Consider the following 12,575-nt stretch of genomic DNA (forward strand, 5'->3'; position numbering starts at 1 on the left):
GCTCTGCGCGATGCATCCTGAGACACGTAGTTCATTCGGTCCTTAGAGACAGCCACTACAGAAGCAGAAAGACTCGGTTTCCCGGCAAGCTTCACGGTGGGGGTGTGACTGCGCGTGTTGCTTCCAGGGAAACGTAGTTCGGTAGCCTGCATCGCCAGCTGTCTCCAGCAGAGGTGAACTCAGTTTCCCAAGTGGCGCCGCGGAGGCCAGTGCGAAGTCTGGCTTTCCCGGCCTACTGTAAGGTTTGAGCCGGGAGGCGGTAGTAGTCGCTGGCACAGGTCCGGTGTGATGGCGAAAGTGTCGTGCGTCTGGAGAGGTCTCGACCAAGATACGGTACCTTTTAACTCCCACCTGATATCTGCCTATCAGAGCATCCCACTTTTCTTCCAGTTCCCCAAGGACGTTGCTCCCCTGACTAGTCCCAGAGGCACAGTTTTGGTTTGATACTGCATCCTTACCTTTAGTATTGCATCCCCCACTCACCTCTTTAGATCTGACGTTGTGGTCTTTCCTAGGCTGTGCCTTGGGTGTCCACAGTTGGGAGAGCAAAGGCACAAGATGCCAGGGAGCCAGAGCCTTGCCGCAGGCTATGAGTAGGAGCCTGAGCTGGTCTGAGCAGCTCGACGCGCTTCTCAATGCTACTGACGGAAATGTGGCCAGGATTAAGGTAAGGGGGCGCCTGAGTCCCCCGCCCTCTGGTTTACGGGATGTGGGTTAAGGGACTGCAAGACAGAACTCATTGGCCTGTGCATTTGTTTTTTTGTAGCAAAGGCTGTATCCCCTTGGAGTCTCCACCGTGGGTATTGTCCCTTTTTCTACCTATCCCTCAGCCTTTTCTCTTTCCAGAATCTGCCTTTTTCCAGTGCTTATGCCATCCACTATTCCTTCCAAATTCCACCTTTTTCTTTTCCTGAACAAACATTTCGCCCCCTCCCCCCAATAGGCTTTGCACTTGTCCCTTCCTTATTCCCTCAGCAGGAGACCTGACTGGGACCTGGATTTCCCCTCATTACTTGCCGCCCCAGTCAGGAGTCCAAGCTCAACAGCCTTGGGCTCTAGAGACTCCCATTGTCCCAGAGAGACTAATTTGGGCTGAGCCCCGTAGTGCATCTTCTCTCTGGGATGAAGTTACTATTTTTCGATCCCAGCTTCGATCCCAGGCTCAGGTGAGGCATGGAATCCTAGGTGAGTATGTTTGGGGTTTGCGTGAGACGAGGATACCAGGGGTTGGGGGAGCCCCTTACACAATAGCTCATGTGGTTTTTCTGTCTGGGTAGGTGACTGAGGCACTAAGGCAGGTTGTGAAGGGCCTGCTGGAAGAGCGAGAGCAGCAGAAGTACCAGATCTCTGCCCTAGAAGGTATCTGATCAGTTCTTTTCTTCATACACACAGCCTCATATGTGTGAACACATTTTGTTGCACTCCTGTTGTGTGTGTGCTTGTGTCTTGATTTGCAAGTGGAGTCTCTAGGCTCATGTGTGAAGTTCTTAGAGGGGCTGATCCCCAACTTGTCCCACTACAGCATCACTAAGGTTGCTGCAGGGGGGCCCAGAGCAAAGGGTCCTTCTCCTGGAGCAATGCCTAGAGGGGCTGAGAAGGGAACTGCAGGGCCTTCGAAGCCAGGTACAGGAACAGGCCCGAGCCCAAATACAAACAGGACCACAAAAGTGCAGTGCTACCAGTGGCCTTCACCAAGAGCTGCAGAATGAGTAAGTGATGGGCAAAACCTCGCCTTCTTCAGGCCTCTGAACTCCTGGTAGTCTGGTAGCCTCCTCTGGGCTTGTTAATTGGCTTTAGAATGACACTGCTGTCATCCCTGCAGGCCACAACTGCTGTGGGAGGAGCCAGTGATTCTTCGGGAGGAATTGAAGTTGCTGACGGACCACCTGAGTGAGTAAAAGATTGGGGGTGGGTATGAAGTCACCTGTTCCCTTTTCTGGAAAGCCTTCTTGCTTTCCTAATAAATGACCATAGCTCCAACTGCTTGAGCTTTCTAGAAATCTGGCCAAATATTTTGTCTTGCCTCTCATGGTGTGAGTCTAGTCTCCCCAGTCAGCTTGGAAACTTTTCAACAGCTGGACCAGAATGCTTCTGTCCTAGTTTTCAGTGCCAGAGGAGGGGAAGGAAGGAAGTTGGGGAACATCCCCCTTACATTTTCTCTCATCTGCAGGCCAGCACCAGGAGCTGCTGCTGAAACAGATGACTGAGGGGCGGCAAGCTCAGGCCCACAGCTGGAAGGTAGGACCAGGATCGGACCTATCTGTTCACATCTCCCTTTGGAGGCCCCTTCCTTTCTCTGTCTATCCTGTTTTGCAGACGGGCCAGGATACCCTCTCCTATCCCTATCTCTTTCCTTCTCTTCCCTGTGCTGACTCCACCTGCCTCCAAAGCTCTTCTTCCCAAGCCCTTTGCTCCAGGCCATGAGAAACTATCTTTGTCCACATGAGGGTTCCAAGTGTGCTGAAGAGGCTAATTGTGGGGAGGGGGAATTGCTTCTGGAGAGGGAGAGGTTTGGTCCTACCTGGGCCCATGGTCTGGCAGATGTTGGATCAGCTGGAAAGTGTCCAGGAGGGCAAAAGTCACACCCTGGAGGCTGCCAGGACAGAGGTCCAGGATGCCTGGTGGGAGCACGACCTCCTCAGGTCAGGGAGTATGGGTGCTTGCAGTAGTGGAAGGGATTTGTCTCGCAGAGACCAGGCACTAGGGACCAAAGTTAAGCTATCTTAGATTTGAAATGGGCTGGTAGGGGTGGTATGGTAGGGGTTGCAGCCCATATGGGCAGTACTGGGCATTCTTTACTTGACACAGAGTCACCGAGGTATTTCTGTATATTTGGAGGATAAAGGGGGAGGGGACTGGAGTCCTAGCCTCAGGAAGGAGGACAGTTCTGTGCTGGGAGGGCCCCTTGACCCACCATCACCATCTCTGCCTCTGATTTTTCCCCTTTGCAGGACTTCCATTCACGTCCTCCAGTCTGAGCTGCCCCTGGCTGCCACCTTCGCCATGTCTCTTTCTTCATCTAGCTCTGAAGTTAGTCTTCCAAACAGTAACAGTAGTTGGGAATTTTTAAGGTAGCTAGGTGGGGGTAAGGCATGGATCTGGGGGAAGCTGAATCTGAATGGTGCCTGGATGCCAGCTGCCTAATTGTTTGACATTGGGTAGAATGGAGTCTCTGCCTCTTTCTTTGTGAATCCATCAACCTCTGTTGCTCCTTATCCCAAGTCAGGCCTTTATGTCCCTCCCCATCAGGGCCCACAGCCTAGGTCTGTATGTATCACAGTGCTTGCTGATGATTTGTTCTCTCTTCCCTTTCTTTCCTCTTAGATCTCGAGAGGCATACCCTTTCTAACCTGGAGCCCAGCAGCTTTCAGCTCCAGGCCCAGAGCCCTATACTTTAAGGGCCCCAAGATGCTCCTGAATGACTGTAAGGACTTGTAAGAGCAGTAGGATGATATCTGCTTTGCTCACCTTCCCCTCCAAGGTCCTGTTTCTGGGTCCCCTTCCCCTCCCCTCTTGTTTTTTTTTTGTTTGTTTGTTTTTGTTTTTTTTTTTTGCAGTACGCGGGCCTCTCACTGTTGTGGCCTCTCCCATTGCGGAGCACAGGCTCTGGACGCGCAGGCTCAGTGGCCATGGCTCATGGGCCTAGCCGCTCCATGGCATGTGGGATCTTCCCGGACCGGGGCACGAACCCGTGTCCCCTGCATCGGCAGGCGGACTCTCAACCACTGCGCCACCAGGGAAGCCCCTCCCCTCCCCTCTTGATCTAGCTGGTGTTTGCCCTCCCTACTGAGGTTTGTCACTGCCTGTCCAGCCTTACCCACAAGCAATAAAATGGTTTAATCCTCCCTGATGTGTTTTCTGTGAATCAGCACCCACATGGGATAGACTCAGCTGTACCTTTTCTTCTTCCTGTGACTTGACTGCTTCCTGTCACCTCTCTCTCTGAAATCCAAGTTCATAGACATTTATAACTGTATGTTCTGAGTGCAAGCCCTGTGCTCAGTGGACGTTGGAAGGAAGAGCTCCCATTCTGGTGGGTAGAATGAGGTAGGACAATGCTCTGGGGCCGTACTGCTATGGGGATGCAGAGGAGGGCAAGACACTCTGGTGGGCCTTTGACCTGGCAAATAGAAGGCTTCCTCTCCTTTTTTTTCAGCTTCTGCCTCTTGAGGCTCACTCTAGCCCCTCCATATTTCTTCATCCTCAGCAGTCCAGGCTGCATTTCTGTAGCAGTCTCCTCCTTAGTCTCTCTTCTTTCAGTCTCTACCTCTAGTCCAATGGAGTTCAGGGCTTTTTGACTGTGACCTCCAGTAAGAAATACAGTTTACATTGTAGCATAGTAAATATAAATGTATGTGTTTATTAACTAAAACAAATTTTATGATTCAATACTATTCTTACTAAGAGTTATACACTCTGATATTTCCTATTATATTTTTAAAAATGCTTTGTGGCTATTGGTTCTGATCCTTCCACCACTTGGTTGCTCTCTGGAAGTATACCTTCCTGGGTAGACTAAGGGAAGCTTTACTTTTTCCTTACCTGGGCTTTGTATTCTAGACAGTACAGTCCAGGATTTCCCTAGAAGTAGCAGCATCTCACTGAGGTCTCATTAGGTCTCTTCCAGTGCTAAATACAGCCCAAAAATAATGTCATTTATCCACCAAGTGGATGTTTATTGAGCATAATACATACCAGTCCTGGTATATATTTGTCCTAAGCTAAGATGTGCAGTGGACTCCCATCTCTTAGCTCAGTCTAGCTGGGAAGAGGAGACAGTTATCTGAAATAAAAGCATAATAAAAGGCTGGGGTGAGTAGGGCAGGAACTACCTCCTGTTTGGGGGTACATTCACGGCCCTGGCCTAATCAGCATACAGGTCATGAAGGGTGGGCCTTTGACACCTGAATAGCTATAAGGCAATCCTCATGTTTTCTTCTCCCTCAGCATTAGGGAGATTGATGAGAATGGAATGGTAGAGATGAGACCTGGGTCAAACAGAACCTGTTCAAAAACACAAAACCCAAAAGTTCCCATCAAGGCTCATCTTCCTGCTGAAGCAGGTACAAGGAACCCCTGTCTTTTACATCTTTTACTTGGCAGGTGATATATCTGGCATAATGGCACTATCTAATCTACTTGCTACCAGTGCTCTACTTATTTATCAACTACTTTGCATCAAGGTCTGTGGAAGACAGGTTTGCAAGGGTGCCAGGGCTCCAATAGAAACATTAAATAGCAATGTGGAACAATGGTATTTGAACTGTCACCAGGTGGCAGCACATGATTTGTTGCCAGGAGAATGATACAGAAAAGGCTTTGGGCCAAGGGGACTGGGTGATGGTGACCTCTTTTCTCCCTTTAGAGATCCTGTGAGCTATCAATCTTCCTAAAACAGTGTCCTGTAAAGGCTACTCTCCTGCTAAAGAACCTCTGATAATTCTCACAGCATAAAAAATAAAGGACAAGTTTGGCATTTAAGCTGAACCCACATTTAACCTCTTCTCTCTCTATTCTATCTCTTACCACACATCTTTCTTAAACTTTATTGCCACCAAAAATGCACACCACCTATACTCCAACTGTTCAAATCCTACTCATCTGTCAAGACCCTTCCAACAGGAGGCAAGTCTAAAGATGGCAGAAAGGAGGTCTCTAACCCCAGGGAGCGTGGGTGCAGGAAGGCCATACTCCACTGTTTGCCTGCTCTTGCCCTGGAAGCTTCAATCTGCTCAGGCATGAGATCATCAAGACTCATGCCTCGATGACATGAGGTCCAGGCGTATGGAAAGCATGAGGAAATATGTGCCTGTTGAACAGCTGAATACCATTCTTATTCCCTACCCTGTTTTCAAGCCAGCTCAAGTGTTAACCTCCTGGAAGAAGGCTTCACCAAATCGAATCTCTTAGTTTAGAGGTATTGCTCGCTCAGCATTTATACCCATTGCTCTTACTATGTCAAGTCGCTAATAATTGTTTATTTCAGTTTTCTCTCCACACTATACTGAGATCCTGTCCGACTCTAAGTTCATACGGCTTTTGCCTACTCAAGTACTTATTCAGCTATATTTTCACCAAGCCAAAATCCGCGCCAGTAGAATCCATTTTCTGTTGCCTTTATCAATTACCAAGCGCTTATATGTTTGGCATTTTTGTTTGTTTGTTTTGTGTTTTTTTTTTTTCTCGGTATGCGGGCCTCTCACTGTTGTGGCCTCTCCCGTTGCGGAGCGCAGGCTCCGTGGCCATGGCTCACGGGCCCAGCCGCTCCGCGGCATGTGGGATCCTCCCGGATCAGGGCACGAACCCGTGTTCCCCGCATCGGCAGGCGGATTCTCAACCACTGCGCCACCAGGGAAGCTCTGTTTGGCTTTTTTTTTTTTGCGGTACGCGGGCCTCTCCCATTGCGGAGCACAGGCTCCGGACGCGCAGGCTCAGCGAGAAGCTTTTGGCTTTTTTTTTTTTTTGCGGTACGCGGGCCTCTCCCATTGCGGAGCACAGGCTCCGGACGCGCAGGCTCAGCGGCCATGGCTCACGGGCCCAGTCTTTCCAAAGCATGTGGGATCTTCCCAGAGCGGGGCACGAACACGTATCCCTTGCATCGGCAAGCGGACTCTCAACCACTGCGCCACAAGGGAAGCCCTTGTTTGGCATTTTGATTGGCCCATTTTGTGTTTACTGTCCCGCCCTCTGAGAGTCTCCTGGGCTCGGGTTTTCCCCAGGTGTAGTCCCTCCTCCTTGGTTCCTCCCTTGGTTCCGCCTTTCCCGCACACTGCCTCTTCTGTTTTTACTTCTACTTCCTTCCTATTGGTTCCCTTCGTCCTCCAGAGTTGGCGCTTTGGGCTGATGATTGGCTTTTCTGAACGCCCATTGTGTCCACCCTCATACCACGTGGCATTCCTAGTGCTAAGTGGGCAATTCCACTAGCTCGTTTTTCCAGGATTGGCGATTGATTGGCTGCTCTGAGGGAGGGCTTGAGAAGAGGGGCGTGACCGTTGAAACCCCGCCCCTAGCTTCCCTGCCCGCCTCGGCAGGAGTTTCAGTCGCTCGCGGCTGGGCAGCCCAGGGCGCTTCCAGCTGCGCTCTTTGGCTCGCCGGCCGCATCATTCTCCTGGCCTCGCCGAACAGGCGAGGGGAGCGGCCCCGAGTGCGGGGTCATGGCAGTAGCCTCCTCGTCCTCCGCCGCCGCTGGCCCAGCCGAGTCGCCGGCTTCTGCGCGAGGGAGCCCTACCGCCTCCGCAGGCTAAGAGCCGCTGCCGCCTCCGAGCTGTGAGGGCTACTATGCTCCCTCTTTGCCTCCGCCTACCCCTCCCGCCCGCGCAGGCACCCCTCTGGCTGCTCAGTCCCGCCTCAGGTAACGCCAAGAGAGCGCGTGGGGCACTAACCCGGGGCACCCCGGCCCGCGTGCGCGGCTGCCACCCGCCTGGGCTTCGGAGCATTGGTGCTCCGGTCTTTTAGCACTGGCAAGACTCCTTCGCTTCCCGGAGCCTCCTCTCAGCGGCTGGGGACACTCCTCGACCCCTTCCCCTACTCTTTTCACTTCCCTCAGTGTCCCGGGACGGCTCCTCCCCACCGCCCCGCGCCTTCTCCCTCCCCACCTTAGAGGCCCGGAACCCGTAGAAGTTCCTTCATATCTGGGACCTGGTTCCCGACTCCTTCAGGCACTTTCCCTACTTCAGAGACGCAGGGCTTCTTCATTTCCTTGGAGAACTCCCGTTTCTGAGACCTCCAGCTCCACCCTGTCAGCTCGTTCAGAGATCTGGACTCCCTCACTTTTTTCAAACGTAACACCCTCGAAAACACCCACTTCTACCCTCGCAAGATACTTCCCTCCCCTCAGACACTACTGACTCCTTTTTTTCACTCCTCCCCTGTCATCCCTCCTCTCCGCATCTTTCCTTTTCCCTTCTCTGCCTTTTACCCTTAACTTTGAACACTCTGGACTAAGCCAGTATTCAGATTTAGCTAGAAGTGAAACCGGGTTTGTCGAATTTAAGAACCTTTCAATGTATCCCTCTGAAAAAAACTTTGCTAAATAATTTGGACTTTATTCTGTAGGTATGGGGAGCCATTGAAGCTTTTAAGCAGGAGTTTGGTATGGTTGATTATGTCTGTTGAAAATATGGAGGAAGAATTCAAAGTGAAGAGCGTGGAGGCAGAAAGCCTAGGTAGGCAGGGAAGTAGTGTGCTAATCCAGGTCAGAGGGGAATAGTGGTAGGAAAATGAAGAGAATGGCATGCAGTTCCGTGAGGTTTCAAAATAGAGTTGAGAGAATTAGTGGGGGATTTCTAACTTGGCTGATGGATGGATTAGTAGTGTTAATTGAAATAGGGAACATAAAGAAGCAATTTTGAGGGAAGGTAATGAATGTGGTTTTGGACAAGTTTAGTTTGAGGTGTTTTTCAGGTATCATTGTGGGTAGCTGGAAATTTGGGTCTGAAAACTGGGAGAAAGTTTGGAACTGAATACATATATTTGAGGGTCAACAAAGAGTATATGGGGGATATTTGAAGCCTTAGTATGGGATGGTAATACTGAAAGAAGAGAAGAAAAGGGCTGTGGACCAGAAGGAATATCATTGTTTGGAGGGTAATAGACACTGAAAAAGAGAGGTTAAAACAGTGGGACAAGAGCTAGAACAGAATGGCATTATGATAGAAGCCAAAGGAAGAAAGGGTTTCAAGAAGGGAGAGGGCGACCATCAGTGTATGATGTGGTGTTTGACCAGTAGAATGAGAATTCGGAAGAAACCACTGAATTTAGTAATTAGGAGATCCCTTGCTTTCTTTGAAAGACACTTTAGATAGCATGATGGTGGGAATGATGGCAGTAGTCAGATCATGATGGATTGAGGAGCAAATGTGAGACAGTGAGTAAAATTACTCTTTCAACAACTGTGGTTGTGAAGGAGAGCTGATAGTAGTGAAACACCTTTGTTGAGGTTATTCTATATGCCAGGTATAATAAAGATGCGTTATAGATCACAACAGCCTTGTTTATGTATCAGTATCCCTCTTTTATAGTTGGGAAGGCTATAGGCAAGAATTTGAAAAAGTCTGTCTAGCTCTGAAACCTGTGTTCTTTCCACTATGGCACATGTGTTTTTCTTTTTAGTATGGTAGGTTGAGGGGAAATTTTATTTAGGAAATATGTTGGGCATTTCATTCTTTGACATCAAAAGGATAGACATCGAGATGGATAATGATGTGGTAGGAGGGAAGGAAGGTGAGAGAGTTTAAAAGATGGTTTTATTTTGTTGATGTGATCAGTTATCTGTGGAGACGTCAGTTATCTTTGGAGACTGAAGAAACTGTGGTGAGTTTCTGGCTTGAGTATTATGGCCATGGAAATATTCAATGGAAAATGAAAGAGGAATGGATGAAGGATTATTTTTTAAATTAATTAATTAATTTTTATTTTTGGCTGCGTTGGGTCTTCATTGCTGCATGCGGGCTTTCTCTAGTTGCGGCGAGCGTGGACTACTCTTCGTTGCAGTGTGCAGGCTTCTCACTGCAGTGGCTTCTCATTGCAGAGCATGGGCTCTAGGTTTGTGGGCTCATTAGTTGTGGCTCGCAGGCTCAGTAGTTGTGGTGCACAGGCTTAGTTGCTCTGCGGCATGTGGGATCTTCCCGGACCAGGGCTTGAACCTGTGTCCCCTGCATTGGCAGGCATATTCTTAACCACTGCGCCACCAGGGAGGGAAGTCCCTGGATTAAGGATTAAATAAAAAAGATTGTTGATACATTTAAGCCCAGTTAAAGTTAGAAATATATATTTGTAGTGGGGCCCAGGAGCATGCATTTTCCACTTCTCCAGCAGCCTAAGAGCAAGAGGGCAAAAAAGATGATTGAGTTGATCCAGAATTGGAATTTACAAGAAAGTAAGGTAAAATGGAGAGTAATTTTAAATTGCTAGTGATAGTGTGGGAGGTATGATGGTATGATGCACTTTGAGCGTCAGAGCTGGGTCTGTGAGAAATAAAACCTTCATTGGGGCTGGTGTACTTGGAGAATAAGGAGACAATCAGAAATGTGTTTGAAGACTAGGTTTTGTAAGAAGAACAGAATGAGAAAGCTGAGAGTTCAGTATAAATATAGTTTCAAGGTAAAACAAAAAACAGTGTAGGGACTTCCCTGGTGGCACAGTGGTTAAGAATCCGCCCACCAATGCAGGGGACACGGGTTCGAGCCATGGCCTGGGAAGATCCCACATGGGGCGGAGCAACTAAGTCTGTGTGCCACAACTGCTGAGCCTGCGCTCTAGAGCCTGTGAGCCACAACTACTGAAGCCCGCATGCCTAGAGCCCATGTTCCGCAACACGAGAAACCACCGCTGTGAGAAGACTGCGCACCACAACGGAGTAGCCCCCACTCGCTGCAACTAGAGAAAGCCCACGCACAGCAATGAAGACCCAATGCAGCCAAAATAAATGAATGGATGAATGAATGAACGAACGAATAAATAAATAAATAAACTTAAAAAAACCCCCACCAGAGTGTAACTGTCTCAGTGCTGTTGAAGGGGAATAGATGTATAGATTATTGAAGTAGTGGGAGGTTAAGGGGCTATAAAGGATATTGATATGTCATCAATATGGATGTCATAGTTGCCCACTATGAAGCGGGAAATGGAACAGAGAAGATATTGGGTCCTATATGTGGGGCTGCTCAGAACTAAGGGACCCAGAATTGAGTCGGACATTCCTTGGCACTTGTTCAAAAGCAGTACTAGGGGGCTCCCCTGGTGGCGCAGTGGTTGAGAATCCGCCTGCCGATGCAGGGGACACGGGTTCATGCCCCGGTCCGGGAAGGTCCCACATGCCGTGGAGCGGCTGGGCCGGTGAGCCATGGCCACTGAGCCTGTGTGTCCGGAGCCTGTGCTCCGCAACGGGAGAGGCCACAACAGGGAGAGGCCCACGTACCACCAAAAAAAAAAAAAGCAGTACTAGGTGGTACAGATATTTGTGTGTGAATTAATGTCGAGATCCTCAAATACTTGATGCCCTGGATGTATGATGTATTATTTTCTCAAACAGATGTCTATTTGGGATGGTCATGTGGGATCTTCCCGGACCAGGGCTTGAACCTGTGTCCCCTGCATTGGCAGGCATATTCTTAACCACTGCGCCACCAGGGAGGGAAGTCCCTGGATTAAGGATTAAATAAAAAAGATTGTTGATACATTTAAGCCCAGTTAAAGTTAGAAATATATATTTGTAGTGGGGCCCAGGAGCATGCATTTTCCACTTCTCCAGCAGCCTAAGAGCAAGAGGGCAAAAAAGATGATTGAGTTGATCCAGAATTGGAATTTACAAGAAAGTAAGGTAAAATGGAGAGTAATTTTAAATTGCTAGTGATAGTGTGGGAGGTATGATGGTATGATGCACTTTGAGCGTCAGAGCTGGGTCTGTGAGAAATAAAACCTTCATTGGGGCTGGTGTACTTGGAGAATAAGGAGACAATCAGAAATGTGTTTGAAGACTAGGTTTTGTAAGAAGAACAGAATGAGAAAGCTGAGAGTTCAGTATAAATATAGTTTCAAGGTAAAACAAAAAACAGTGTAGGGACTTCCCTGGTGGCACAGTGGTTAAGAATCCGCCCACCAATGCAGGGGACACGGGTTCGAGCCATGGCCTGGGAAGATCCCACATGGGGCGGAGCAACTAAGTCTGTGTGCCACAACTGCTGAGCCTGCGCTCTAGAGCCTGTGAGCCACAACTACTGAAGCCCGCATGCCTAGAGCCCATGTTCCGCAACACGAGAAACCACCGCTGTGAGAAGACTGCGCACCACAACGGAGTAGCCCCCACTCGCTGCAACTAGAGAAAGCCCACGCACAGCAATGAAGACCCAATGCAGCCAAAATAAATGAATGGATGAATGAATGAACGAACGAATAAATAAATAAATAAACTTAAAAAAACCCCCACCAGAGTGTAACTGTCTCAGTGCTGTTGAAGGGGAATAGATGTATAGATTATTGAAGTAGTGGGAGGTTAAGGGGCTATAAAGGATATTGATATGTCATCAATATGGATGTCATAGTTGCCCACTATGAAGCGGGAAATGGAACAGAGAAGATATTGGGTCCTATATGTGGGGCTGCTCAGAACTAAGGGACCCAGAATTGAGTCGGACATTCCTTGGCACTTGTTCAAAAGCAGTACTAGGGGGCTCCCCTGGTGGCGCAGTGGTTGAGAATCCGCCTGCCGATGCAGGGGACACGGGTTCATGCCCCGGTCCGGGAAGGTCCCACATGCCGTGGAGCGGCTGGGCCGGTGAGCCATGGCCACTGAGCCTGTGTGTCCGGAGCCTGTGCTCCGCAACGGGAGAGGCCACAACAGGGAGAGGCCCACGTACCACCAAAAAAAAAAAAAGCAGTACTAGGTGGTACAGATATTTGTGTGTGAATTAATGTCGAGATCCTCAAATACTTGATGCCCTGGATGTATGATGTATTATTTTCTCAAACAGATGTCTATTTGGGATGGTCTCAAACACAGATCTTTTGTGATTGGGAATATGATAGGCCTGTTTAGTTCTGTTTAAAGGTGTATGTGCTGAGAAGCTAGACTAGGG

General features: G+C 49.1%; 1 protein-coding gene across 1 annotated transcript; it reads left to right on the forward strand.

Annotated features, from left to right (window-relative positions):
* The first annotated feature begins 173 nt into the window (after window positions 1-173).
* CCDC163 (CCDC163 homolog) lies at window positions 174-3,839 on the forward strand. The gene is given in 8 exon segments (XM_028485795.2): window positions 174-333; window positions 516-667; window positions 730-754; window positions 757-800; window positions 1,798-1,821; window positions 1,824-1,890; window positions 2,171-2,238; window positions 3,325-3,839. Coding segments are annotated over 7 exon segments (420 nt in total). The 5' UTR covers window positions 174-333; window positions 516-589; the 3' UTR covers window positions 3,439-3,839.
* The last annotated feature ends 8,736 nt before the right edge of the window (window positions 3,840-12,575 follow it).

This window comes from Physeter macrocephalus, unplaced genomic scaffold, assembly GCF_002837175.3.
Source record: "Physeter macrocephalus isolate SW-GA unplaced genomic scaffold, ASM283717v5 random_734, whole genome shotgun sequence".
In the NCBI taxonomy this organism is placed as follows: Eukaryota; Metazoa; Chordata; class Mammalia; order Artiodactyla; family Physeteridae; genus Physeter; species Physeter macrocephalus.